Source organism: Rosa chinensis, chromosome 6, assembly GCF_002994745.2.
Source record: "Rosa chinensis cultivar Old Blush chromosome 6, RchiOBHm-V2, whole genome shotgun sequence".
NCBI lineage: Eukaryota > Viridiplantae > Streptophyta > Magnoliopsida > Rosales > Rosaceae > Rosa > Rosa chinensis.
In genome coordinates, this window is record NC_037093.1 from 27,997,998 (window position 1) to 28,024,392 (window position 26,395).

Here is a 26,395-nt window from a genome sequence, read left to right on the forward strand (position 1 = left end):
CTTAGACCCTATCTGGTCTTAAAGTCAAACGCTAAGTAAGTCGCACCCGACCTAAAAACGTTACAAACATCTAGCTTCGGCTTTCCTAATCCCTGCTCACCATCTGTGACTCTTGGTATAAAAACCAATACATTTAAAATGAGTCACGCTTGACTCAAAAATGTAACATCAAGCTCAATACTTTTCAAACAATAGAAAACATCTTTTTCCACAATATTGTTTCCTGAAAAGTCACATTCAACAATAATATGAACACCATCATGCATATTATTATTCATCACAATCATCCACAATGATATATATATATATATATCCGTCGTAATATATATATATATATATATATACGTAGTCATTCACTCAGGAATGCTTACTAATACCAACTATAGTTTGCAGTTAAATGATTAACGCCAAAACAATAATGGTAATTCTGTTCATAAAGAACCTTGTGAGATTACTCACCTCAAACTCCTGCTGCGTCTTCAATAAAGCACAAAGCCGCCAATTCACAAATAATCGTCCACTGTACTTCTTCAAGTACCTAACCACATACGGTTCCAACTTAGTGACGATTTACATTTGATTTAAGTTCGAAACCCCTGTTTTGAACTAAAACCCCCAAAGTGGTGCCAATCGAGGCAAAACCACATCCGAGACCTCCCAAAGTCTCCGGAATATGTCCACGATCGATGTGACCAAACCACAAGTCGATCGGACGCTCGAATCCTCACGGATCGAATAAATCAATCGGTATGAAACTATAAAAATCATAACAATTTCATACGAATTCCAAAATTTGCATATTATATATCAAAACGCTCGTATCAACGACTAGAACATATATAATACCAAAACAGTCCCTTATATGGCCGGAACACTGCCGGAACGCCGCCACAGGCGGTGACGCACCGCCGCAGGCCAAAACTCAATATTTCACAAAACTCCCAACATCAAAAAGCTTCATCTAAGCATGCTTGTGAATTCTCATAACTAGCTCGAAGTCAGAAAACAAGCATAAAGGGTCGAAAACTACCTCACAAGCTTTGAATTTTTTGCTCAATCGAGTTGAACCGATTTCCACGTAAATCGATCGAAACAAATACCATAGATCGATCAAGGAGCCTCCCACGAACCCAAAGATGGAAGCCTGAAGCCTTGACGTCGCCGGAACTGTGTTTTCCGGTCGGGTCCGAAAACACCAAGCTGCACCTCTTTGCTGCGCCGTACAGGGTGGTTATCGCCACAAGAGGATGCCTATAGAGACGACCAGAAGGAGGAGATGAGTCGTTCTGTGCAGGTTTCACGGCTAGAGGTCGCCAGAGATCGCAGGAAAAGCCGGGTCGGGTCAGTCTGAAATCTTTGATACTGAAGGTATCGACCGAGAGAGAAGAGAGAGAGAGAGGAGAGGGCTTCCGGAAAAGGAAAGGGAAAAATGAAACTAAATTTCAGATTTTCCCTATTTATACTAAAACGGAAACTTCTTCCGCTAGCCATAACTTTCTCATACGAACTCCGATTGACGCGTTCCACATGTCTACGAACTCGTATTGACACGCTCTACAACTTTTGTGAAGGAAGTTTTCCGAGAATCCTAACATATAAAAAGTCAAACTTCACACGACCCCCTAAACTGTGAAATTCGAATAATTATACGTACAAAAACTATTCCACTTCACATACAACCTACGAATAAAGTACAATAACAAATATTCGTACAACTGGTCCATTATTAATTACCAAAATTAAATAACAAAAATCCAGGTCATCACATCAAATAACTCCAAAACTCATGTCATCAGACACCAAACTTAACCAATTAGTTAACACTTCGAAAGCTTTAACAAATTCTAAATAAGCCAAAGTAAAACCAAAAAGAAAAAATGAAAGTCCAATTTTCAAAAAAGAAAAGAAACCTGGAGTGCAATCAACCAAAAGAAAAACTATGGTACCAGCACATGCAACAAAGCTAACCAGCAATAAAGCGAAAACTGGACCACCAAAATCAATACCCAAACTTAACAAATCTAACTTGTATAAAACTCTAGTAAGAAAACAAGGGGAGTTCTCAATTTCAAAGAAAATAATGGCAGCTATCACATCCTTCCAAACTAGCAAACAAAAACACGGAGTGCAAGAGGATACAATAGTAGTTTCAGTTGCTGATTGAACTACAGTAGTTGTCTCCATCGACTAGATGTATTTGCTGCATCAAAGAGCCAAGTTAATTTAATTTGACAAAAAGATTGTGCATATCAAATGTAAGTAAGAGCATGTTCAAGTATGGAAATCTTAGGTATCTGCTAGTTTATTATTCGAGAAAGACCAGATATGGGATGCACAATTGTAAAAGCAATATTGGCATTCAACTTTACTTGGCATGGCACTGCAGCAGTCCATAACCCACAATTATCACTTTTTCAGTAACATGCTTCTTAATGGTGTATAATTCTCCGTTAATCAAGCTGAATGATATGTAAGAAGACTGAAAATCACAGTCAATGTAAATTGAACATTTCACTACTCAAATGCCTGACTTTTAGTGAAAGACCATAACAGAATTTTGCACAATGATGGCGTGATTTCCAGTATGCAAACAAGGAGAGAGACAAACCTGTGTGGTTACGCAGAGTGTGTGTGCAAGCTGTGTTTTCCCAAACCTGAAATTTGTGTTTATGTTTAATACAAGCAATGGTCAACAGTGATCCTCAAAGAAACATTTCAGATTATGGACACCAGTGATACTGAAAGAAACATAACTCACCTAAATTCCCCCCAAGACTTTTGGATTGCTAGAGTTTCAATTCCACCTGCAATTTATTATTACAGAATCAAATGAAAACAAACTATTAAGTATGATAAACATTAGATTGAATAACTAATATTAGCACAAGATTACTACCTAATAGTTCATCAAATGCTTGGTTCTCAGTTCAATCCAATTAATCAAAGTTTCCATTGATCTCTGGTATATATGTAGTTTAACATGAAAAAGTCAAATTAACAAATAATAATAAGCCTCTGGTTGTGAAGGGTACCAGTAGATGTCGGATGGTTTGTAATCAAAAGTATATTTAAATGTTGTAGCAACTGCACCATATATCCCCAGTTGTGTGCAGAACTCGCTAATAAGATTAAAATTAGAAAAATCCAAAAGAAGAAGAAAAAATTGAAATTGAAGTACGGAACAAATATACCTAGGGCTTCCCAGTGCTCCCACTGATATAGAGCACAAAAAGTGGATCCTCTGCATCAACCCACTCAACTGCACATGTAGTTGGATATTTAGGTATGCCATCCTGGAATATAATTACGAGTCATCAGTCAACACCAATCCGTAAAGTAAATGTTCAAGTCACCTATAACCAGTTGATAAAAGGGAAAAAAATTACAAACAGTACCCAACTTATGGGCCACTCTGAATTTCTATACCCAAGTTTCTGAAACTATCACAATGGTACCCCAAATATCCCACCCGACCCAACATTCGTACATGCCGTCATGGACGGCGTTAACTATCATGCCACGTGGCATTTTCTTAGGGGTAAAACCGACCCTCTGTCTTTACCTCCAGGGAAAAAAATACAAATAATACCCAACCTATGACCGACTCTGAATTTCTGTACCCAAATTTTCAAAAACTATCACAATGGTACCCAAGTTATCTAGCCCGACCTAACATATGTACCCGCGTCCCACCCTTGCGCAACCCACCCAGCGCCCCGCGCCTGCTCAGCCCACCCGTGCCCAAGATGATGGGAGAGTTGGGAGGAAGAAGAAAATGAAGAGAGTTTGAGGAAGAAGAAGAAATCTGGTGAAAGGACGAGAATACCCCTCAAAGTTATACAGTTGACTAACTCCGTAACGGCCAACAGTGTTCTAGGTACTCAAGTTGGGTCGGGGTCAGAACTTTAGGTACCAAAGTGATAGTTTTGGAAACTTTGGTACAGAAATTCGGAGTCGACCATAATTTGGGTACTGTTTGTATTTTTTTCCCTTGATAAAAACACTAATAAAGAAAGAATAAAAAATGCAGTATGAATGTGAAAGAGAAAAGAAAAAAAAAGTTTCTTTTTCATGAAAGCCTATAGAAAGAGGAGTTTGTACTACTACTAACCTACCACCATATATCTCATCCTTCTTCCCAATTAGTACTTCCCTCTTCAAAGCAGATTCATTCTCATAAGTTAAGCATACATCTGCTCAAACAAGATATCATATATCAATTAGATTCCTATCATAAAATATATCTATTTGGTTAGTAAAGATGAGAACATTAATCCTTGGTTTTAGAAACTATAGTATAGAAGAGTAATCTGGTATTCTCTCATGGTTGGTTACTGTATCTAGGCACACAACTTTGGCAAATAATGTAGGTTCCAGAATGTGTCAAATCTAAATGTATAGGGCTGTCCTACCAATAGATGATCAAACAGAAACCTAAACTCCATTGGGACCTAAACATTAAATACAAATTATTCAATATGACACGCAAAGAATTCAGTCCACACCTACACAAACCCCACTTTTGGCTGATTCAATAAGGGCAGCAACAACTATATCCTTGTGGTGGATGACCTTAAAACCCCTTTTAACAGCATTGCAAGTGATCACAACTTTCATATTGCAATCTACTATTCATTGAGCAAGAGATTCAGTAGAAAATCCAGCAAATACAACCCCAAAGAATGAAAGAAAAAAAGTCATAGAAATGAAAAAGCTATGGATGTTGGAGAGCAAAGAGTAAGACCATTACATACCGAGTGAACAACACAAATGTAAGCACAGGCAAGCATTGTGATTGGAAGTTCCATTAACATGGGTAAGTAAACTGCAACAAGCATCACCCTTTTTCACTCCAAGATCTTTCAAATAGTTTGCAAGCTGCGAAGAGTCAACTTCCTTTAGCAGATGATACGCTCAAAGCAAGCGCATAATTTAACCCTGAAAATGTCATCGTTAGTATAGAATAAATAGGGATCGTTCTATTCCGGGGATTGAGGGTACACCTGTTATTGTAAAACAAATAAAGAATTAATAAAAGGATAAAGTATAATATTTACAAAAATAAAATAAACAAAAGGGGGTTTTAGGATTATTAAATAAAAAATTAAATAAATAAAATAAAAATGTAAAAACATATATACAAGGGTGGAACGCAAGTAACAAAGATCAAAACAACAATCATATGCAAGAAATCTAATCACAATTCCTATAGTTGATCTTCTATGTCATGAGAAAGAAGTTGACCATGTGAAACGTTAGAAAGCAAACGATTTCCCATTTTTTACTTTCCTTGAATAATTAATCTAAGTGAAAGCACCTCAATCAATCCTATTGAACATGCAATCATAGTCTAGAAAGCTAGCTAATCAAGAACACATTCAACGTATGAAGAACAAAGAAAGGATGTCAACCAAAGTGCGCAACCTAGTTATGAATAAGTTCACCTATTTGCAATCCTCCTTAATTGATTTCGACTTTTGTCCAAAGTCTTCACTACTTAAATTAGCTCCAATTACATGCATATATCCTAAGTTGGCCACCAAAGAACACATACATATAAAAGTTTTGTGTAATCCAAAATCAATCAAGCAATCTCACATAAGCAACGTATAAATCAACATATAAAAATCACAATTTTTATTCAAACATAAGAATGGGGTTAAACTTTGCCCTTAACGTCATGTTAACTAGAATTCATAACTCTACGAATCAAACAAAGGAAAAGAAAAGAAAGTATGAAATACACCGTGAAAGATGGATGACATGGCCTTTAGACGAAGAACTCGAAGATCCTTGAAAGCAAGCAATCTTCTAGGGACGACACAAGGATGGATGGCGGATAGGATCTTGATGTATTACATGACTTCTTCTCCTCCTTGGTTGAGACGCAGAGCTTCTGAAGACTAGAGAATGGAGAGAATTTTTCTGATGTTTATTTTCTAATGGAGAGAGGTGTGTTGATGGTGGTGTGATGGTGTTGTGGTGATGGTGTGTTGGTGTTGTGGTGATGGTGTGTTGGTGTGTAAAATGTCTAGAGAGGAGGCTATATATAGGGGAAGGCAAGGCTTCATGAATTTAATTTCTAAAGAATTTTCTGGTTGCACCACACAGCTTTGACCAATCACGTAGTGCCACGTCAGCTTTGCCATGTCACTCAACCAATCAAAAAGCTCCAAAATAATTCCATAATCTTTCCAAATATATTATTGCTGATTTCCCAAGATTTTATCTGATTTTTCTCTTAATTTTCGGCCAAAATAATCTTGAGTGAAAATAGGAATGAATCTGGACTTGTTTTGGACCTTTTCTGTCTTAAATCTCTCCATGGCATTATCCTTAATATCCTCCCCTTGATTTTCTCTTGATTTTCACATTTAAATTGCAGATTTTATTCTCTAATTTCAGCAAACATATCTTAAGGGAATTGAGGAATGAATCTGGACTTGTTTTGAGCCTTTTCTTGTTGCACACTCCCTTGATATTCTCAATGTAATCTCCTTGATAATTCACATTATCTCCATCATTTCCCATGCAAAAATCAGATTTAATCTCCCATAATATCTCCCACGTCATCTTCAAGCCATGTGGTCTCCTAATGTCATCAGGACTCCTCTCTTTTCGCCATGTGTTTTCATTTCAGCTCATTTCTTCTCCATTTATTCCAATGTATCTAGAAAATAAAAACTAAGTTAAAAATGATTAATTAAAGGAAATAACTAAGAAAAATATGAGGAAATAATTATTAAAACATCGCATTAAAATGCTCCTATCAACAGACCACTAAGCAATAATTATCAACTTTAACATTTGAAACCCAATACTTCAGAAGAAATAAACCAAGAGACAGAGAAGTGATCACTAATCAGGCATGTTTGGAATGTCATTAATAGTGTAATCAAGAAGACGAATGAGGCCCAGGTTCTGAATACTCCCATAGATAGCATAAGAACTTAGATGTGAGTTGAACATCGCCTTTAGCCTCATCTTTCCATCACTATTGCAGTAAAACTACACAACCAAATTATAATTAATCAGATTCTACTTTTCTTAGGGTTTAGGCTCCATAGAACAAACTACTATAAAGAACTGAATTTGCTGAGAAAACCAAAACAAGAAGCAAATGCAAACAAACCTAATTCATGGAGTTGTTGCCAGAACCAAATGTCATTGCTAGATAATGCAAATCAGGTAGCACCATGGCAACAATAGCTTACATATCTGATTTGAAACAAGACATACCTCCTCAATTCAAAAGAATAATTCTTAACATTTGCAATCATTGTAATCTTTGATACCCATCTAATAATTGTTTATCAAACTTCGATATATCAAAAGCTTCGAGTAAATGTTAAGATTGCAATCTTTGCTATCTTAACATAGTTAACATTTACAATACCCACCTACAAGTCTTATAACTTTGATTAACAATTACTCGATTTTTACACTAAAAGGCACATTGACAGAGAGTTAAAGCTTACATCGATTGTTTGCTACTGGAGATGGGTAGCAAAGAGCTATTCCTGGGTCTGAGCAATCATGTCACAATTGTAGAGTTAAAAAGAGAGTGAGCTAGTGAGAGATTGCGTCATCTTGCTGAAAACCCCAAAATCCCAAAGTCTACTTTGCAGGGCCTAGATCAAAATGGAACGAACACAAATCTAAGCTCAACAACAACAACATCACGTCAAAAACATCATATCAAAACGCAAAAACCACAAATCAAATAGAATCGATCCCAGTAATAGATCCACTGCCAAATTGAAATAAGGATTGATAATCGCATAGGGTTGGATTAAAGCCTTGATAAAGTGGAATCTGAAGCACAAGTTGCGAGATAGATTCTGTTGAAGTTGTCATTTATGCATTTCAGGTGAAAAATTAAGAGCTCTAATTTGAAAATTTGGGAGATTCAAAAAATCGAGAGCCTAGGTTTTGGGGTGGAAATAGGAATAGTTTTAGGTAGGGGCTAGGCAGTTGGGTAGAATTGGCTGGCGGTCGTGGTGGCCTACTTCGGCATGACGACGAGGGTTGTGTTCTTCTTTCGCCGCTCTTTCTCACTTACCCACACTGACAAGGACCTGCATCTCCCGTAACAGCTTGCAGGGCTTCGACACATGCTCCCATGAAGAGGTGGTGGTCTGCTTCAACAGGGCTGCGAGGGATGGGGTGTGCGCAATTGTGCATAGATTAGCAAGGCAGTTGGGGTAGGCAAACCTAGGAGCGGAGGAGGCGGTGAGAGAAGGCTTGGCAAGCGACGACATCTTCCTGAAGAGGAAGGTGGCGAAGGTGTAAGGGAAAGGATAGAGTGGAAGAGATAAGAGAGTATTAGAGAGAGGGCGAGAGAGTTGGGATGACAGAGAAAAGTTTATTGAAACGTGGTCGTGGGCAAGCCAGTGACTTTTTTTTTAAGTCTGTCAGACAACGTCTACTTAAGAATTTGTTGTATGAATGTATATAGGTAAAAATTTGGACAAACAAGGGGAGGGAAAATTACCGCCTATGCCTACATATGTTTGATTTGAGTGAAACTTTGCCGCGCTATGCAATCAAGTTCCATGATCAGACAACAGATCTATAACAATCTGTTGTACAAAGTTGTGCATCATGCACAAGGTACACCTAGTAGGATTTTTCAAACTTCATACAACATTCAGTCATACAACGGATAAGAAAAGACTGTTGTTTGTAGAGTTCAAATTCCATATTGGTGAGCTTGTTCTGAGAGGGAATTATGAGCTCGGAATGGAGGGAAATCAGCTTCCCATTTACAGAACAGAAATGTCTTAACTCGGTTGTGCAATATCTTCCCTAATTTTTTTTTTCAATTTGCTTACATTCACACAACAGAAACAGAATTGTACCATTGTCTAACAGAGTTAGTGGTAACACATAACAACAGATTTCTGTTCTGTTCTGTGATGAGTGTTGTGTGTTTTGATTTTTGTAGTAGTGACACATGATGGAGGAACTACAAAGCAAAATGGCTGAGAAAACAAAATGAATGGAACAAATGTTTAAAGTAAGGTGCATAGAGATGACACTCCAAAAATGGGAGAAATGTTTAAACAATACAGAATATCAGTGGATACACAAGAAGATGTTGTGTAAACAATGTCTCAGTTTACTTGTGACATGTCTCTAAGGCCATCGACTGTTGCTTTTTCACCAGATGATGATGTCTACCGTCCCACAATGTCAATTAATTGCCTTGATATGCAAATCGATTAATCAAGTAAGTATATATTTATGTTGTTGGTTCAATATTATAAATTGCATTCATGATTAAAAAAGTGTAAATAAGTTTGACGTTTTCACTTTCTGAGTTCGAAGACAAGTTTTAAGTCTGAAATCTAATTTCACAAGTCAATCTAATGAGGCAGGGTTACTTTGGGCTAATAGTACAGATTCACATGATATCCCATCACCAATTTTAAAGATTTTTGGCTATTTTTGAATTCACAAATTTATTTAAAAAAAAAACAAAAAACAAAAACAAAAACACAAAAAGGTCTTTAGTATATTTAAGTTGTTTTGTTTATTTCTTTTGGGGTGTTATGATTCATTTGTTTGTCTTCATTTGTGTGTGTGTGTGTGTATATATATTTATATATTATATTTGTACTAAGGTTATTTTAGTTTTTTTTTAGTTGTTTTTGGTTTTGGATTTCTAAATCAAGGGATAAGGATGACTTGGTGTCAACGGGGAGATGAAACGGGCTCAGCTGGGGGGGGGGGGGGGGTAGAGAAGGGGACACGAGAAAGAAAGAAGGAAAAACAAAAAAGAAGAAGGAAGAAAGGAAGGGGATAGCAAATAGAAGGGGGGAGGGGAAGAAAGAAGAATAGGAAGGGGAAGATTGACAGAAAACAAGACGGGAGAAAAACAGAGAGAATGGAGGAGAAAAGAAACGGAAGAAAAAGGGAGTCGTACATGATCTGTTAATTCATCTTACCTGCTTCGATTTTCGAGTAAGGTTGTGATTTCTCTTCTCTGATTCTTGTTTGTTTCTTTCCTCTTCTCTTCATTCAAGTATTGTAGAGAAGGTTTCTTTTCAAGAGTGGGTTTTGAGTTTGGGTGGGCCTGTTGACAAGACTAGCAGTAATTTTTGTAATCCAATTTTCAATTTGATTTCAATATTCTCATATCAGTCTATTATCATTGTTATAAGAGTTTCCTGTGATGTTTAATAATACTTACTGCTTTGTATTCAAACCACTTCTCATATATCCTTCTGGTCATTACTACTTGTAATTTTTACCAGTAATATTGTTTTTGCTACCTTTGGTGTGGTTATGTGAAGAAATTGGCTGGCAGAAGTTGTTATACTTGTAGATTATTCGGTATTTTCTGATCTTTGGTTGATGTCTACTTGAAGTTGATTTCTTTGAGTCATGATGCTAATTGCACTACCATAATCAATTATAGTGACTTTATTATATGACGTGACCACAGTAGTGTTACGATCATCGGGCTTAGGTAGCCCTAGACTTTGATAGCCAAGACATAGTTAACGGGTGTGCACTGACAACTCATTGTTAGTATATCAGGCTTAAGTAGCCCAAGGCTTTGATTGCCGAGACATAGCTAACGGGTGTGCAAGGAGGCAATCCATTATTAATGCAGCGGGCTTAGGTAGCCCTACACTTTGATTGCCAAGACATAGTTAACGGGTGTGTAATGGCAACCCATTATTATCACAGTGTATACTTTTGTACCGTTATTGGAAAAAGTGTTGTGAAACCATTGTACATGTTTTGCTTTTGGAAAATTGGCAGCTCGTGTTCTTAAGACAATTTGTATAATATTATATTTGTATTTGATTTTATCCTTTTTCTTATGATTTTTCAAGTTGGCAACGATTCATTATTTTGCTTTAAAGGATTTTGTTTTAGGACGTGAAATGTGAAACAAATAATTAACAAAAGCTTAAATTCAAATACAAGCCTTCAACCAAGATTTAGATGTACGGCACAAGGGCTCTAGCCTTAACGCTAGTTTCCCTTCTTAATCTTTTGGTAACTCTTTTCTGAGACGGCCAGATAGTAGAGCAACAATTTTGGCGGGGCATAAGGCCTACTTGAAAGCACTTCTCGTATCCAATCAGCCTAGACATTCTGTCCTACTAAGGTGCGCTTACTTGAGAGAAAATGGTTGAGTGGCTAGCGTTAAAGAAAGAGTCCCTTACCTATTTTGTTATGGTATAAGACTCATAATCAAACTCAAACTCTTATCAACCATCATTATCCACGAATTACAAAAGAAAATCAGTGCACACGTACAGTAAAAATATATTTATAAACATTTATTTACGCAATAATAAAAAGATTTTTCAATCTCAGCAACAGCGCTAAAAATTGATATGCTAAAAATAGCATGCAATTTAACCCTGTAAAATATCATTGTTAGTATATGGTAAACAGGGATCGTTCAAGCCGGAGATTGAGGGTATATCTGTAATTGCATAAACAAATAAAGAATTAATAACAAGTACGAAGTATTATTTACAAAAATAAACAAAATTACATGAGATCAAAATTAGGGGGGTTTTAGGATTATAAAATTGAAAATTAAAATAAAGAAAATGTAAAAAAAACATATACAAGGGTGGAACGCAAGGAACAAAAATCAAAACCACATCTATATGCATGAAATCCAATTACAAATCCTATAGTTGATTTTCTATTTCATGAGAAAGAATTTAACCATGTGAATGAGAAAGAATTTAACCATGTGAATGAGAAAGAATTTGACCATGTAAAACGTTAAAAAGCAAACGATTTCCCATTTTTTTACTTTCCTTGAGTAATTAATCTAAGTGAAAGCACCTAAATTAATCATATTGAACATGAAATCATAGTCTAAAAAGTTAGCTTCTCGATCAAGAACATATTCAATGCACGAAGAACAAAGAAAGGATGTGAACCAAATTGTACAACCTAGTATGAATAAGTTCATCTATTTGCAATCCTCCTTTATTGGTTTCAACTTTTGTCCAAAGCCTTTATTACTTATGATTTAGGGTCACAAAACTATTAGGTGAATTGTTAACCTAAATCTAGCACTAATTACATGCAAATCCTATAAGTGTCGACCCAAATAAGATGAACATGTAAAAGTTTTCTGTAAAGCAAAACCAAGCAAACAATCTCACATAAGCAACATAGAAACCAACTATAAAGAAATCACAACTTTTATTCAAGCACAGAGACGGGCTTTAAACTTTTCCCTTAATGTTATGCGTTAACTAGAAATCATTGTTCACTAATTCAAACAAAGAAAAACAAAAGAGTTTACAAGAAAAAAGATTGAATTACACTATGAAATGGATGAACGAAGAAGACTTGAGACGTTGAACACTTGAATCTTGAAAGCAAGGCTTCAATTCTACGGCACAAGGGTGGATGATGGTGGCTAGGGGCTTACTCACAGCTTCTTCTTCTTCTCCTCCTCCTTGCTTGGAAAACGCAGAACTTTGAGAACTAGGAAATGGAGAGAGTTTTAGCGTATGAAAGAATGAATGAGTTTTGACGTTAGAATGGTGTATATTTATAGGGGACGTCAAGCCTTAGTTTCCAAGTCTTCTGGATCCTTCTTTTCATTTCTAGGAATTATGTGATTGATCCACATAACTCCCACCAATCAGATAGATCCATGTCAGCAATCCTGTGACACCCAACCAATGAGAAGCCTCTAAAATTGCACCTTGATTTTAGGGAGATAATAATCTTTGCCGAATTTAAATGATTATTTTCTGATTTTTCTCTCATTATTTCTGTAAAAAAAAGAGTGTGGCAACAGGGAATGAATCTGGACTTGATTATATCCTTTCTGCATGTTGTAATCCTTGAAACTCTCCACGATAACTCCAAAAATGTCACTTTCTAGATTCCTTTGTATATCTCACAAAAACACTTATTTCACTTAGAATTCCTCCCTTTTGCATCCAAGAAACCCTAGTGATATGCTCAAAATGAGTGCAAATTTAAACCCTGAAAAATGTAGTTGTTTGTATAGAATAAGCATGGGTCATTCAAACCTGGGATTGAGGGTACTTACATGCAACACACGAAATCAATAAGAATATACAACAATGCCACACGAAAATAAGAGAACATGAAAGCAATGAAAAATACACACACACACACATATATATATATACACACACACATACATACATACATACAATTTCGAAACAAAGAGAGAAACACATATTAGAATGAGTTTTGGAATCTTACTCCTACTTATATACATTTTACAAGTCATAGTCACATTAGGAATCCACATACAACAAGGATTACTAGTCATACACTAATTAGGAAATTAAATACAAGTAGGAAACAAAATCCTTAAGAAACACCACCAAAAATCCCTAAAAAACACAATTCTTAAAAACCACCAAAACAATTCCTACAAAACACCAAACCTATATTTCGGCCAAGAATTAATTCCCAACACCTATTTACGATTTATTAACATTATCTTCAGATTATATAAAGTATTATTTAAGGTTTCATGCAACCTAGAAAACCTAAATCGATTTTTACACATGTACAAACACATAAACGCAAGAACAAGGGGGGTTTTAAGATCAAAACTCGACATTTTTCAGAAATATATAAAAGATTGAAAACGTTTTATTTACATAGGTGGGAAAAGAAGAATCTTTGGAAAAAAAATTCATTAAGAACAATTCAAGATTAATTCATTCATGCAATCTTTAATCCTTTTAGAACTCATGGAACATTATCAACCAAGAAACAAAGATCAAAGCAACCAATGTCCCATATTTTACTTTCCTTTAAACAATTGATCAAGCAAAGCACTCGAGCAATATATTTCGAAAACAAATATCACACAATCAATGCAATTTGCAATCTCATGTTCCGAATCATTAAGAACAAGTGAAAGTTTGGTTAATAATCATGCAAATTCAAGTACTCAAAGCAAGTCAATTTAAAGCATGCATAATCTGATTTCTACTTATGTCCTAAGCGTTTACTACTAATAGGGTTATAAAGCATAAACCTAATTACTATCTCCAATTACATGCAATCATTCTAAGTTTCTAACCAAAGAACAAAAACACATAAAAGATTTCAATCAAACAAAATCAGATCATCATTCCATGCATTCAGTAACTAATAAAGATCAAGAACACATAAACGTTTCAATAATTGAAAAGAACATCAAAATTGAATCCAACAATTAGATTGTACACTCATGGTTTCGGTTTTACACAAAGAAAATCAAAAGCTGAAATTCTATCTAAAAGAAAACTAAGCCTTGAAGATAACATATGGAAGGTGGTATGAACAATCCTTAGTCATGTCCCAAAGATTCAAAGTAGCTCCAAGGTGGTGGCATAAGGTAGAATTCATGGCAAAGATGAAGGATGACACGGCTAGGAACTTGATGGTGTGAAAGCCTGAAAACTCAAGAGCAAACAAGTGAGGAATCGAAATTATGGAGAATATGGTGCACCCCTTGACATTAGAAACATGTTTCTATATATAATGGAATGTGAAGCGTACTCCCAATTCGTTCCTACTTGAGTTCTCCTAAGTTGTGTTGATTCAGGATTTCCTTCTAATTTTCTGATTGGTTGACACATCCCTTGACTAATAAAATAATTCCACATCATCAAAGTAACGTCTCAAGTCCCAATCTGTGCCCTATACATCCTCCTTGAAGTCTTGACATCAAAATCCTCTAGAATCTTCATGAAATTCATGGCAAAAATCCAATCCAAAACCAATTCGAAATCCAAACTCCACATTTCTTTGAAATCTGAATTTTGTGTATTTCTCTAAGTGTGCACGGCACGACTTCCATAAGACTTTCTAGATCCTTCATGAATGTGCCAAGACGTCTCCTAGCTTCCACAAGACTCCTAGTGCGAGTAGAACTCCATATGCAATCAGGTTTCCTAGCTAGTCAAATACAAACTTCTTTCCTGAGATGCTTCTACACTCTTTCGGAACCTTCTTGAGTAATCCTTATCCAACAGGGACTCATTGTCACACTAGGTTTCCTTATCTGAGTAGAATTGGGTTTCCTTGCTCAAGTAGAACTCCTAGTCCATGTCAGCTTCAGACTCCTACTCCAACTAGGATTCATTTTCCTAGTCAAACTGGGAGAACTTCCATTTCTTCATTTCTGCGCCATTTGTGCTTTCCTTAGTCATTTTTGGACTTTGAGACTCTATTTTACCTGTAAAACACTAACTAACTTAAATTGATCAAGTTAAAGGAAATAACTTAGCAAAATATAAGGAGTTAGACATTATAAACATCGCATTTTATGCTCCTATCACCTAGTATACTTAGGTCTCTTTATTTGCCGCAATATTAGGGCTGTAAATAGGCTCGATACAGCTCGTGTTCGACTCGTATTTTGCTCAATTTTAGCTCGTTCGGCTCTTGTTCGTAAGATAAATGAGCTGAGTTTGAGCTCAATATTAGGCTCGACAAAAAAACGAGCCAAGCTTGAACAAAGATGTATTCGGCTCGTCTAGCTCATGAGTAGCTCAAGTTTGTTAAAGCTCGACATTTGTTAAAACTCGACTTTTCATATAAATGAAAATATAATTTTTCTAATCTCAAATCTTTAATTCTTTTTATTACATTCATTTTCAATTGGAAGAGAATCTGAGAATTTAAGTAAATTATATTACAATAAAGTCAAAGGGATTTGTGTGATGGTTAGACATCAAATTTTAGATTATTATTTTAAATTTTCTTTCTTCCTTTTTAAATTTTTAAATTTGAAGTCAAATGAACCTGACTGAGCCTATTTAAGCTAGAGCTTATCCAATTAATCGAGCCAAGCCGAGCCTAGCTCGGGTTTAAGAAAAATATTCAAGCCAAGTCGAGCTTGAGCATGGAAAAAAAATTTCAAGATTTAGCCAAGCTCGAGCTCGATAAAAAACAAATGAGCCGAACATAATCACCTTGGTATTCACTCCAGTTCGGCTCATTTACACCCCTACGCAATATCCCAAGTTTTCTAGAATATTCTTAGTGTTTTCTTGAGTAATCTTGAAGCCACTTAGTCTCCTAGTGCTCTTAGGTTTCCTAACCCCGTCAGGATTCCTCATGGGGACTCCTAGTCAAACAAGTACTCTTCACATGAAATGTTCTTGAACCATCCAGAATCTTCTTTTGCTTTCCTAGTTCAACTAGGACTGCTTGTGTCATTATGATTCCTTTTCCTGGCAGGAGTAGGTTTCCTAGTCTAACTAGGACTCTGCCTTTTTCTTCATTTCTCTGAACATGTTTCCTAGTTGACCTCGGATTCCTACTTTGACTGGGATTCCTAGTCGAACCAAGAATTCCTAGTTGGACCAGGAATACTCCATTTCTTCATTTTAGCTCATTTCTGCATCCATATATTGTGCCTTGTCTTTGTCATTTCCAACGTTTCCTTTGCTTCTCATGCTCTCTTAAGCTAATTTCTTCTTCATTTGCTCCAATGTACCAATAAATAAAAGTTAAAAGCCGATTTAGTTAAGGAAATAACTAAGTAAAATATGAGGAATTAACTATTATAACATCGCACTAAAATGCTTCTATCAAAATCTTTTAAAGCAAAATAATGAATCGTTGCTAACTTGAAAATCATAAGAAAAATGATAAAATCAAATACAAATCTACTATTATACAAAACATGTACAATGGTTTCCCAACTCTTTTTCCAATAACGGTACAAAAGTATACACTGTGATAATAATGGATTTCCATTGCACACCTGTTGATTATGTTTTGCTATCAAAGTCTACGGCTACCTAAGCTTGTTGCATTAATAATGGGTTGCCCTTGCACACCCGTTAACTATGTCTTGGCGATTAAAGCCTTGGGCTACCTAAGCTCGATATACTACTAAAAGGTTGCCAGTGTGCACCTGTTAACTATGTCTTGGCTATCAAAGTCCAGGGCTACCTAAGCCCGATGATCTTACCATTACTGTGGTCACATCATATAATAAAGTCACCACATTTGATTATGGTAGTGCAATTAGCATCATGACTCAAAGAAATAAACTCCAAGTAGACATCAACCAAAGATCAAAAACTACTGAATAATCAATTGTGGTGACTTTATTATATGATGTGACCACAGTAATTGTACGATCATCGGGCTTATGTAGCCCTAGGCTTTGATAGTCAAAACATAGTTAACGGGTATGCACTGGAAACCCATTATTAGTACATCGGGCTTAGGTAGCCCAACGCTTTGATTGCCGAGACATGGCTAATGGGTGTGCAAGGGCAACCTATTTTTAATGCAGCGGGCTTAGGTAGCCCTAGGCTTGATAGCCAAGACATAGTCAACGGGTGTGCAATGGAAAACCATTATTATCACAGTGTACACTTTTGTACCGTTATTGAAAACTGAGTTGTGAAACCATTGTACATGTTTTGCTTTTGGAAATTTGGCAACTCGTGTTCTTAAGACAATTTGTATAATAGTATATATGTATTTTTTTTTTATCCTTTTTCTTATGATTTTCAAGTTGGCAACGATTCATTATTTTGCTTTAAAGGATTTTGTTTTGGGACGTTATAATTGTAATTACCTTCAGCCAATAACGATGCTTTGGTTCAATTCCGGGACTGGGTGTATGTATAAAATTTGTACTTGGTGTTTTGGCATTCCCATACAAAAGATTGAAGAAGCCTACAAACTAGTCTCGGAGAATATCAGGTAATTGCATCTCATGCATAAGTACAAGATTGCAAGATGTGTTGCAATCCCTGAGTCAGTCCGACGTTTTAGGAAGTTCGATTTTGGAAAGTATCTTTTGGTTTTTAGATATTATTTTCCAAAGATACTTTCCAACTGATAAAATCGTGCTTCTGAAGTCCTAGGTGATTTAGGATTTATTTATTTTAATTGGATATCTTTTATTAAAATATCTTTCCTAGTAGGAGTCCAATTAGGGTTAAGTCTCTATTGTTGAGGATTTGTTTTCTCCTCAATATATTCAGAAAAACAGCGTTGATTTTGGGGTGATTTTGATGCAAGAATTATTGTGTGTCTTGCTTGCTTAGAAAAAGTTCCATAGGAGTCCATGAAACGCTTGTTCCGTGTCTAAGTGTTTCATTGTTCATTCACCTACATGCATTGATCCTCTCAAGACAAGTAGAGAAGTTGTAGATGCAAGAAGACTGATAACTGAAGATCATTCAAGTGAAGAAGGCGTTCAAGGTTGTAGACAAACATCTCATTAGTTAAGTCTAGTGATTGTAGCCGAGCTAGTGCTACTTGTGTTTGTAAAGAACATATCCTTCGTCATAAGTGAATTGATTTTATTTTGGGTCACTATGCCAAAAAACCTATCAGACAACAGAACTCAGACGACAGAATGGTCATTTTCTGTGGTCTGATTTTTTCAGACGACACATAAATTAAATGTGTTGTCTGAATACAATGAGAAACCATACTTGTTTCATTTTGAAAATATGGTCAGATTCAGACAACACTTAAATGTTATCTGAAACGATAGAAATTTTTTATACTGAACCCTAGCAGTAATTTTAGATTTCCCTCTAACAAGTTTAAGTCTTTTCCCTCTCAAATGTCCAAACCCTATAGCAGACTAGTCAATGGAGTGATATTCAGACAACACATTTAAGAAATTGTGTTGTCTGAATAAGGTGAGTTTGACCTTTTTTTTTGTTTCAAGTCTCTTTTGGCTTAACACTCGTTCACTATTTTCCATCTTTGCTCACTCGCTCTCCCTCTCTTTTTCTCCTTCGGCGACATAATCCTCCTTATGATCAATTTCTCTCAGTCCTTGTTCAAATCCAATCACAGTTAGTGGAGCCAACGCCGCCCTCCTCCTTGCTTTCCATCTTCGAGAAGAAGACCACCCAAATCGATCTCTACTGCCATCTCTCTCTCTCTCTCTCTCTCTCTCTCAAACCCAGTTCCTATCTTAACCTAAAGTTCCCGATTCTCTCTCTAGGCCTTAGCCGTGCCTCAAACCCATATCTCATGTCTCAAATGATTAATTTTAATTGGAAGGACCAAAGGATGTAGAAAGGGGATCTTGGTAGCAAAGGGGATCTCGCTCTGTCCCTAGCATCTGCCAATCCCGACGGTCAGTTCGCTCTCTCCAGCTCGAAGGACGGTGAGCTTCGTCTCTAGAAGATGGAAGCCATCACCGAATCTTAGGTTTCTTCTTCAATAGAAGAAAACCCAAAGTTCCGCGGCTATTCTGGTTTTGCCAAACCCAAAGACGATGAGGCTGCTTGGGATGGCGACGAGCCTGGTTGCTGGAAGCATGTGGATGAGGCCAAGGTACCGAATTAATATGAATCTATGCTTGATTCGATTCGATTTGAGTTTGTAATTTTGTGATATAGTTTACACATTTTTGTTAAATTTTACTTGGTTTGCTCTGTGGTGTGTTTCCAGGTTTGGTGTCTGATGCATTTCATTTAACTTTTGGGTGTGGCTTGTTGACGTTTTTGATGTTCGCATTGGCGGCTTCTCAAAAGAAGCCTGATGGAATCTACACTTAGGGGTAAGATTGTGGAGCAAAGAGGAGAGGAGCACTTGCTTGCTTGAAAGAAAAGAAGTGGAGGTATTTGATCAATTTTGTTGTTTACCTGTTTTTTTTATTTTTTTTTGGCAATCTTAATTTTGTGGTTGAAATTGTTTTTGGGTTCTGTATTTGATGAATCAAGAATTGAAGACATCTTTAGATCATCGCTAGATATAATTATTTTTAATTAGAAAGGAATCTGTGTGAAGGTATTGGGTTTTTTTTTTTCCAATAAGATGAAATGTTAAGATGCAGAGTTTATTTGCTGTTTTCTTTAATCTGTGAATTTAATTGGAAATGGCTGATACATGCAGACATTCATTTTTGTTTTTTATGCAGAATTGATCAATTGTGTTTGCTTGATGTGTCTGCGGTTCAATCAATTGTGGTTGTGATTCCTGTAGTTAGTGCTTCTAAGGTAGTTTACTATCAAATGTCTTGCTTTTTTATTCTGATTTTGTTGAAAATATAATTTAGTTAGTGATTGTGTTGTGGGACTGTCTGTTTTTGATTGAAATGGTCTTCTGCAGGCTGTGTAATACTTTGTACTTGACAGCCTATAGGAGACTTGATTGATTTTGTGTGCAGATTTACTTAGTGCAACAGTAACATTCAAGTACATAGCTATCTTGCTCTGAAATTTGAATTTCATGTCAAAGTCATTTTACTTAATTTTCAGATTTGTTTCCTCTGCTTAGGTAAATTCATAGTTTAACATATAGCATTGTTTGGTTTCTTGGTAAATATGAAAGAATACAGAAAATAGCATACAATGTCTTTTGTCACTGAGTTTCCTACCTTGAATGCTCTATTTTTTTATATTTATATTACTGATCAACAGCAGTCTAATGTCAGTGATGATGGAATAGCTGAACACATTAAATAAGTAAATATTCAAAATAACACAACTAAGAAGGATATCCTCTGCTTCTATTTCTAATGTTGTATGCCTTTTATATGTCAATGTTCTTAAGGCTCCACTTCTCCATATCTTATATTAATTGTAATGTTTATCGGCAGTTGCTGGATATAAAGAAACAAAGGAAGGAAAAAAAAACACGTAAGAATAGAATAAATAAAAAAACTACACGTATATAGAAGCCATGTTTAACTTACATAAAAGCATAGGACTCCTCATTAGCATGATGTAGCAGCAAAAAGTCATGCTAAATATGCAAGCCGACATAGCATTTCTGTACTATATATCTAGACATTATTAGCCTTTTATTTTTAGCCATTATGTATATGGAAGAATACTACCTTTTGATTCCCTTCCCTTTATTCCAAGTCCTCTATATATTAAGGCTCTAATCTGAGGCTTATAACACGAGAATTCAATTAACTTCTAAGGTAGGCAGGAGATAGTGTAATCAGTTCATGCATGGATTGGATGCTCTATTTGCCCCAGACTCATTTCCTTACCTTGCTCTTATGTTTCATGTGTTGCTGTTATCTATATCTTATTGTTTGTTCAAATTCAATAATATCCCATGTACAGTTTTATTCATTTTCTCTCCTTTTATTATGTAGTGTTTCAGTGAAATGGGAGGAGAATTTGCAGCGAAGGAGAGTGGTAAAATTTCCTAGAGACTGAGGGGCGGGTGCGAAAATTTCTGATTGTGAAGGTTCGTTTTTTATGGCTTTAGTTATCAGTTCGAATCTCTTATGTGTTTCAGTTCGATTAGGACAGTGATGAAGTTATTTGGTTTCTTTTCGTAGTAAGCTATTGGATTTGATTCTGCATGTTGGATCTCTGCAATCTATTAATCAATTGTTTTGATGAGTTTTCTTCTATTTGTTGATAATCTTTCGGATTGTCAGGTTTACTTATCGATCAAATGTTTATAGAGTTTGGGTTTGTTTTGATAAAGTTTGGGTTCCTGTTTCATTAGACTTGATTTGATATTTTTTCTTTTGGGGTTTTGTTGTTTGTCAAATAGAGAGTAGAGGAGCTCTTGCCTGCTTGAAAGAAGTACAAGAGAGAGAGAGAGGAGAGGGGTTCTTGCTTGCTTGAAAGAAAAGAAGTGGAATGTATTTGATCATTTAGCTTTACAACTCACCTGCATTCACATTGGGTCGAAATATGCAACACGTTGATGTTACTGGCTACTGTCTTTTACATGAACTATATAGGGTTGTTCTGCATCACCGAGTGTTTGGACCAAAAGTTGAAGTCCATATATTTAGAAAGAGAGATTTGAATATCTTGGTTGGCCTTATCAGGCTATCAGCTTCTATCAATTACCATGATTCACAATCCTTGATCATTTACTTGCCGGCTTTGTAATATATAGGATTAGACAAATTTTACAAATAATATATAGTCATTTAGCTTTCTATTTTCATTTTATCAATTGGATTTATTGTATGCAGATTAGGTGGCATTGGAGGTATTGTCAATTGTGAAGCTGCTTCTACTAACATTCCGATCATCTTTCTCAGGTTGGTTGCCTATAATTGACATTCCAAAAGCAGGTGAAGCTGTGAATAGAAGTGGATAATGTGAGAGCCGATGATCTTCATTTAAAAAAGACTTCAATCATATTTGCCGGATTTTACACATAATTAGAATTCTCATACAAAGAAAGTGTTAGTGGTTAAGTGGTTTTCTTTTGTTTTGTAGATATTGGGAATAGTGAACTATCAATGTTTGCAAGTATTTTGAATTCAGGTATGAATGTTTAAATGATGTTGCTAATAAAATTTAAAGAGCTGTCACGGTCTGCATTTAGTATATTTGATTTCTGTTTTGAAAAGTTATTTGCAGGATACCCTTTTGATTTCTGTTTATCCATTTTCCTAAAGCTTGACGATTATGTTGTGTTTAAAAATGTTTCAGTCTTTTGTGTGAGCTGAAGTTGAATGGTGTGTTTGTACTATTTGAAAATATGTAAATCAGTCTTTTGTATGAACTGAGATTGGATAATGTGTTTGTATTGTCAAACTTTTGATTTAGTGAGAATGAGAATAGTAATCTAATATGTTTATAACTGCATGCACATAGCATAAGGTCAGCTAATTAATACAGAAACTAACCAATAATAAGAAACCTTTACTGTGTAAACATTCTGCACATATGTCTTGACCTTTATGTAGCTTTGTTCCATGCTTCAGATTAGGCCTGCCACTCGGTCGGTTCGAATCGGTTATGGGCATTACCAACTTCAAAACCAAAGCTTTCGGTTTTGAAATTAACATACCAATTACCAACCAAAACTTTCGGTTATTAATTATTTTTACCAAATTCGGTATTTCGGTTTTCGGTATTACCAAACTTTACAACAAGTATATTTTTGAAATATAAATTAGAATGAAACAATACGACTTTAATGAAACTAAATAGCACTCTTATATGATATATATATCTAGAGTCTCGTAACTGACATATACAAAAGATATTGTCCTTAAATACACAGCAAGAGATCTACGTGCAACTCTACTTTCCAAAATACAAAAGGGATCAGCTTTCTTTTTCTACTTCTACTGCTGAAATGAGGATACTAAGCTCTTTCTAAATATGAGCATCCATGTATGGTTCTTTCTGATATAACCAAAAGCTACCTCCAAGGTACAAAAATGCTAATTCAGTCTTCCAAAATAAACAGCAACTGAGCAGCAAAATTATCTCCTATAAATAGAGTGCATATCAAATACTTCATGCTAATAAAAACTTTCACATGAATTAATGTAACTAAATATGTGCTTCATATATGAAAAGCTATGGGAAGTAAACTAGAAAGTTGAGCTCTATGTTGACATCAACCAATTAAACATAGATTATAATCAAATTACATACTTAATTGATTGGTCGACGACATATTATTATTAATTGGAATGAGTCAAGTTTCAGGCTATAGCAGAATTTTATTAAAAGCATAAGATATTTGGACTTTTGTATTTTAAATTGTTGAAGTTCAATTTAGATTTGCTGTATGATACAAACTTGCTGAAGTCATTAAGCAGATGAATTTTGGAATAGACATATATCTAGAGCCACGAATGATAATTTGCAGCTATTTTAAATTCTATTCATGGCATAATAAGAGACGTAGAGAAGTAGAGATCATAAATTTTTGTTTCCTTTATATAAGATTTTGTTTGAGAAAGAAAATAAAAGTTGACAAAAGAAGTAAAAGTGATTCTGCCATTAAAACAGGTTTCACATTAAAACAGGTTTCCAATTACAAAAGAAAAAAACTAAGAGTTAGCAAAACTAAGAAACTAAACTTACAGAGCTGTATATGATGACCTGAGTTGACTAAATAGCTTAAGCTCCAATTGATAAAGCTTCCATATCTCGAGTAACAACTGTTACATAGATCACTTCATTAGACTAGAAACTTTAATACAAAAAGACAGTAAAAGACAAATAATAGATACCTTGCTCAATTGCCTCAAGATCTTCAAGTCTTTCTTCAATAGTTATTGGTAATGCTGAACCTTTAATCCAATCTTGGGTGCACAACAAAGCCTCGGTGATAGATGGTGTCAAAGAGCTTCTAAATGGATCAAGTACCCTTTTAGCAGAACTAAAGGCACATTCTGAAGCAACAGAGGTTATAGGAATCGATAGTACATCACGTGCCATCAATGCAACTGAACGATAAGTTGAAACTTTTCCTTTCCACCAATCTAAGATATTAAAATTTGCAACATCATCCTCAACATCATCTTGTAAGTATCTCTCTAGATCACTCATGTCTTCTGGATGGTCTTTCCTCTTTAAAAGGTTAGCAAATCCTTCTCTCCTCCCTACACGATTGCTTGCATTTTTAGCAATTTTTGCCATATCCTGAACTAACACATTTGTGGGTGCTTCAACATCCATGGAAGAAATAAATTTTGCCTTGTATTTTTTATGAAGACGTGACATGAAATCTGTTGCCTTTCCAACCAGAGTCTTCACTTTACCATCATCAAAATATTTCTCAAGCATCCACTGCACATAATGCAATTTATTTCTAGGATCCAACACTAGTGCAACTACTAAGATTTGGCTAACATCTTCAATCTTACAGTACTTCTCAAACTTCTCATTCATCAATTTAGCCATGGCTAGAAGATCAACATCCTCACTCTTCATATGCTTATCAAGAAGGTCTTTTGTTTGTGTTAATTCATCCATGTATGTAATAGAAGTCACGTACCTAGAACCAGAGACACGGTTTGTGATATCATAAAATTCTTCTAGAAAGACATGCAAAGAAACCAACTTGCTCCAATCACAATCCTTGACATGGTCAACATGCTTTACATAGAATGCGTCTTTATCCTCTAATCTTTCAAAGGCTGTCTTGAATGCCATCGCTGAATCTATCATGAGATAACTTGAATTCCATCTTGTTTTAACATCTAAAGACAAGTACCTCTTTGATACGATATCTTCTTCTTCAGCAATTTTTTTAAATTCTTGTAGACGCGAAGGAGAACTCCTTACATATTTGACACTTCGACGAAGGCGCTTAATAATGAATTTAGCCTCCTCTAATCCAGCTCGAACAACAAGATTCATTACATGTGCAAAGCATCTAACATGAAAGAATTCACCATCCAATAGCAGCCCATTTCTTTTGTTCAATCTTGTTACCAAAGAAACTACAGCTGAATCATTATTCTTGGCATTGTCAAGGGTGATGGTAAACAATTTATCCAATCCCCATTCAAGCAAACAAGAATCTATGGCCTTCGCAATGACCTCACCCTTATGTGGATGTGGAGTCACACAAAAATTAATGATCTTCTTATGTAGCTTCCAATCCTTGTCAATAAAATGAGCTGTTATGACCATATATGGAAGATTTTGGATAGACGTCCACATATCAGTTGTTATGCATATTCTTGTAGAAGACACTTTAAAATACTCTTTCATCTTCTTCTTCTCTTCCCGATACAAAAGTATGCAGTCTTTAGTCACTGTAGTTCTACCATATACATGAAACTGGGGTTGCATTTCTTCACAAAACCATTGAAATCCTTCCTTCTCAACATGACTAAAAGGAAGTTCACAAAGGATGATCATTTTTGTAAGAGCTTTACGACATCTATCTTGGTCAAACTTCCAAGCTACAGGTTGCCCTTGTAGTATAGCCATGATTGTTTGTGTCTTATCTTCAAAACCAGTAAAGGATTTACATTTGCCAAGATGGTTCCATAACTTTGTAGTTCCACCAGTTGTAGGTGCAGCAAACTTGGTATCTCAATAGTTGCAACTGCATGTTCCAGAATATTTTTTTGTTCCATCGATTAAATCTTTAGTAAAATGACTCCAAGCCTCAGAAGGACCATGGTTTCCTGGCAGACCAGATTTCTTCCCTGTCTTTAGTTTTTTCTGACTATCTTCTTGCTTTATTTGTTCGACCGCAATGCTAGGACATACCTCTTTTACACCGGATTTCTTGTTTTTGGTTACCATCTGAATGGCTCAGACTTTGTTCCACAGCACATTCAACAAAAAAAAAAAATAGAATCCAATCACTAAATCCACATATAATTCAATCAATAAAGAGTTAAAGACACAAAGTGACAATACCTTTTAACAACTTAATCTAAAAACATAGTAAGTAGATTTCTGTAAAGATAGTAATACAAACTTAAATTTCTCATATCTCAATCGACAAGTTTGTCTAAAAACTAAATCAATATGACACGAAAGATTCTCTTACTGGAAGGTAGCCCAAACTAGAACAGATTTTGAATGAAGAGGCAGCGATCCAGTCGTCTCTAATTTTCTCACCCTCTCCCTTGTTTCTCTCGTAGAAAGAGTGTAGAGTTTTGGATTGCAGAAATAAGAAAAAGTAGAAGATAATTGGGGAAGAAGATATGAGACGCAGTGATCAATGTGCATAGGGA

General features: G+C 35.6%; 1 protein-coding gene and 2 long non-coding RNA genes across 14 annotated transcripts; 2 read left to right on the top strand and 1 right to left on the bottom strand.

The window, feature by feature from the left end:
* Positions 1–1,674: 1,674 nt before the first annotated feature.
* Positions 1,675–4,997, bottom strand: LOC112169442 (acetyl-coenzyme A synthetase, chloroplastic/glyoxysomal-like). Of its 11 annotated transcripts, none has more exons than XR_005802517.1 (7): positions 4,755–4,997; positions 4,116–4,193; positions 3,192–3,293; positions 3,033–3,119; positions 2,759–2,804; positions 2,609–2,654; positions 1,675–2,200 (listed from the first exon to the last, which is right to left on the bottom strand). XR_005802517.1 is itself a non-coding variant. In XM_040509809.1 (7 exons), the coding sequence occupies exons 1-5, from the start codon at positions 4,615–4,617 to the stop codon at positions 2,795–2,797; spliced, it is 393 nt and encodes a 130-aa protein (XP_040365743.1). In that variant the 5' UTR covers positions 4,618–4,620; the 3' UTR covers positions 1,675–2,200; positions 2,609–2,654; positions 2,759–2,794. The 11 variants fall into 11 exon arrangements, 6 of the variants coding, with proteins under 6 accessions (XP_040365743.1, XP_040365745.1, XP_040365741.1 ...); XM_040509809.1 differs by lacking the exon at positions 4,755–4,997 and adding an exon at positions 4,506–4,620 and having other exon boundaries at positions 4,112–4,193; XR_005802519.1 differs by lacking the exon at positions 3,033–3,119.
* A 13,788-nt stretch (positions 4,998–18,785) lies between these two features.
* Positions 18,786–22,255, top strand: LOC121050226. Of its 2 annotated transcripts, XR_005802413.1 has the most exons (5): positions 18,786–19,299; positions 19,417–19,585; positions 21,085–21,171; positions 21,266–21,988; positions 22,170–22,255. It is a non-coding gene; the product is annotated as an uncharacterized LOC121050226 (long non-coding RNA). The 2 variants fall into 2 exon arrangements; XR_005802412.1 differs by lacking the exon at positions 22,170–22,255 and having other exon boundaries at positions 18,798–19,299; positions 21,266–22,160.
* On the top strand, positions 19,592–21,057 carry LOC112173593. Its single transcript, XR_002925602.2, has 3 exons — positions 19,592–19,755; positions 19,886–19,964; positions 20,077–21,057. It is a non-coding gene; the product is annotated as an uncharacterized LOC112173593 (long non-coding RNA).
* Positions 22,256–26,395: the final 4,140 nt, after the last annotated feature.

Excerpts from the sequence above, each read along its gene's own strand:
- LOC112169442 (XM_040509806.1), bottom strand. The coding sequence starts at position 4,617 with ATGAAAGTTGTGATCACTTGCAATGCTGTTAAAAGGGGTTTTAAGGTC. Across the intron at positions 4,194-4,505 it reads CAAAAGTGGGGTTTGTGTAG|ATGTATGCTTAACTTATGAG; the intron begins GTGTGGACTGAA and ends TTGTTTGAGCAG. Across the intron at positions 3,294-4,111 it reads GATGAGATATATGGTGGTAG|GATGGCATACCTAAATATCC; the intron begins GTTAGTAGTAGT and ends ATTATATTCCAG.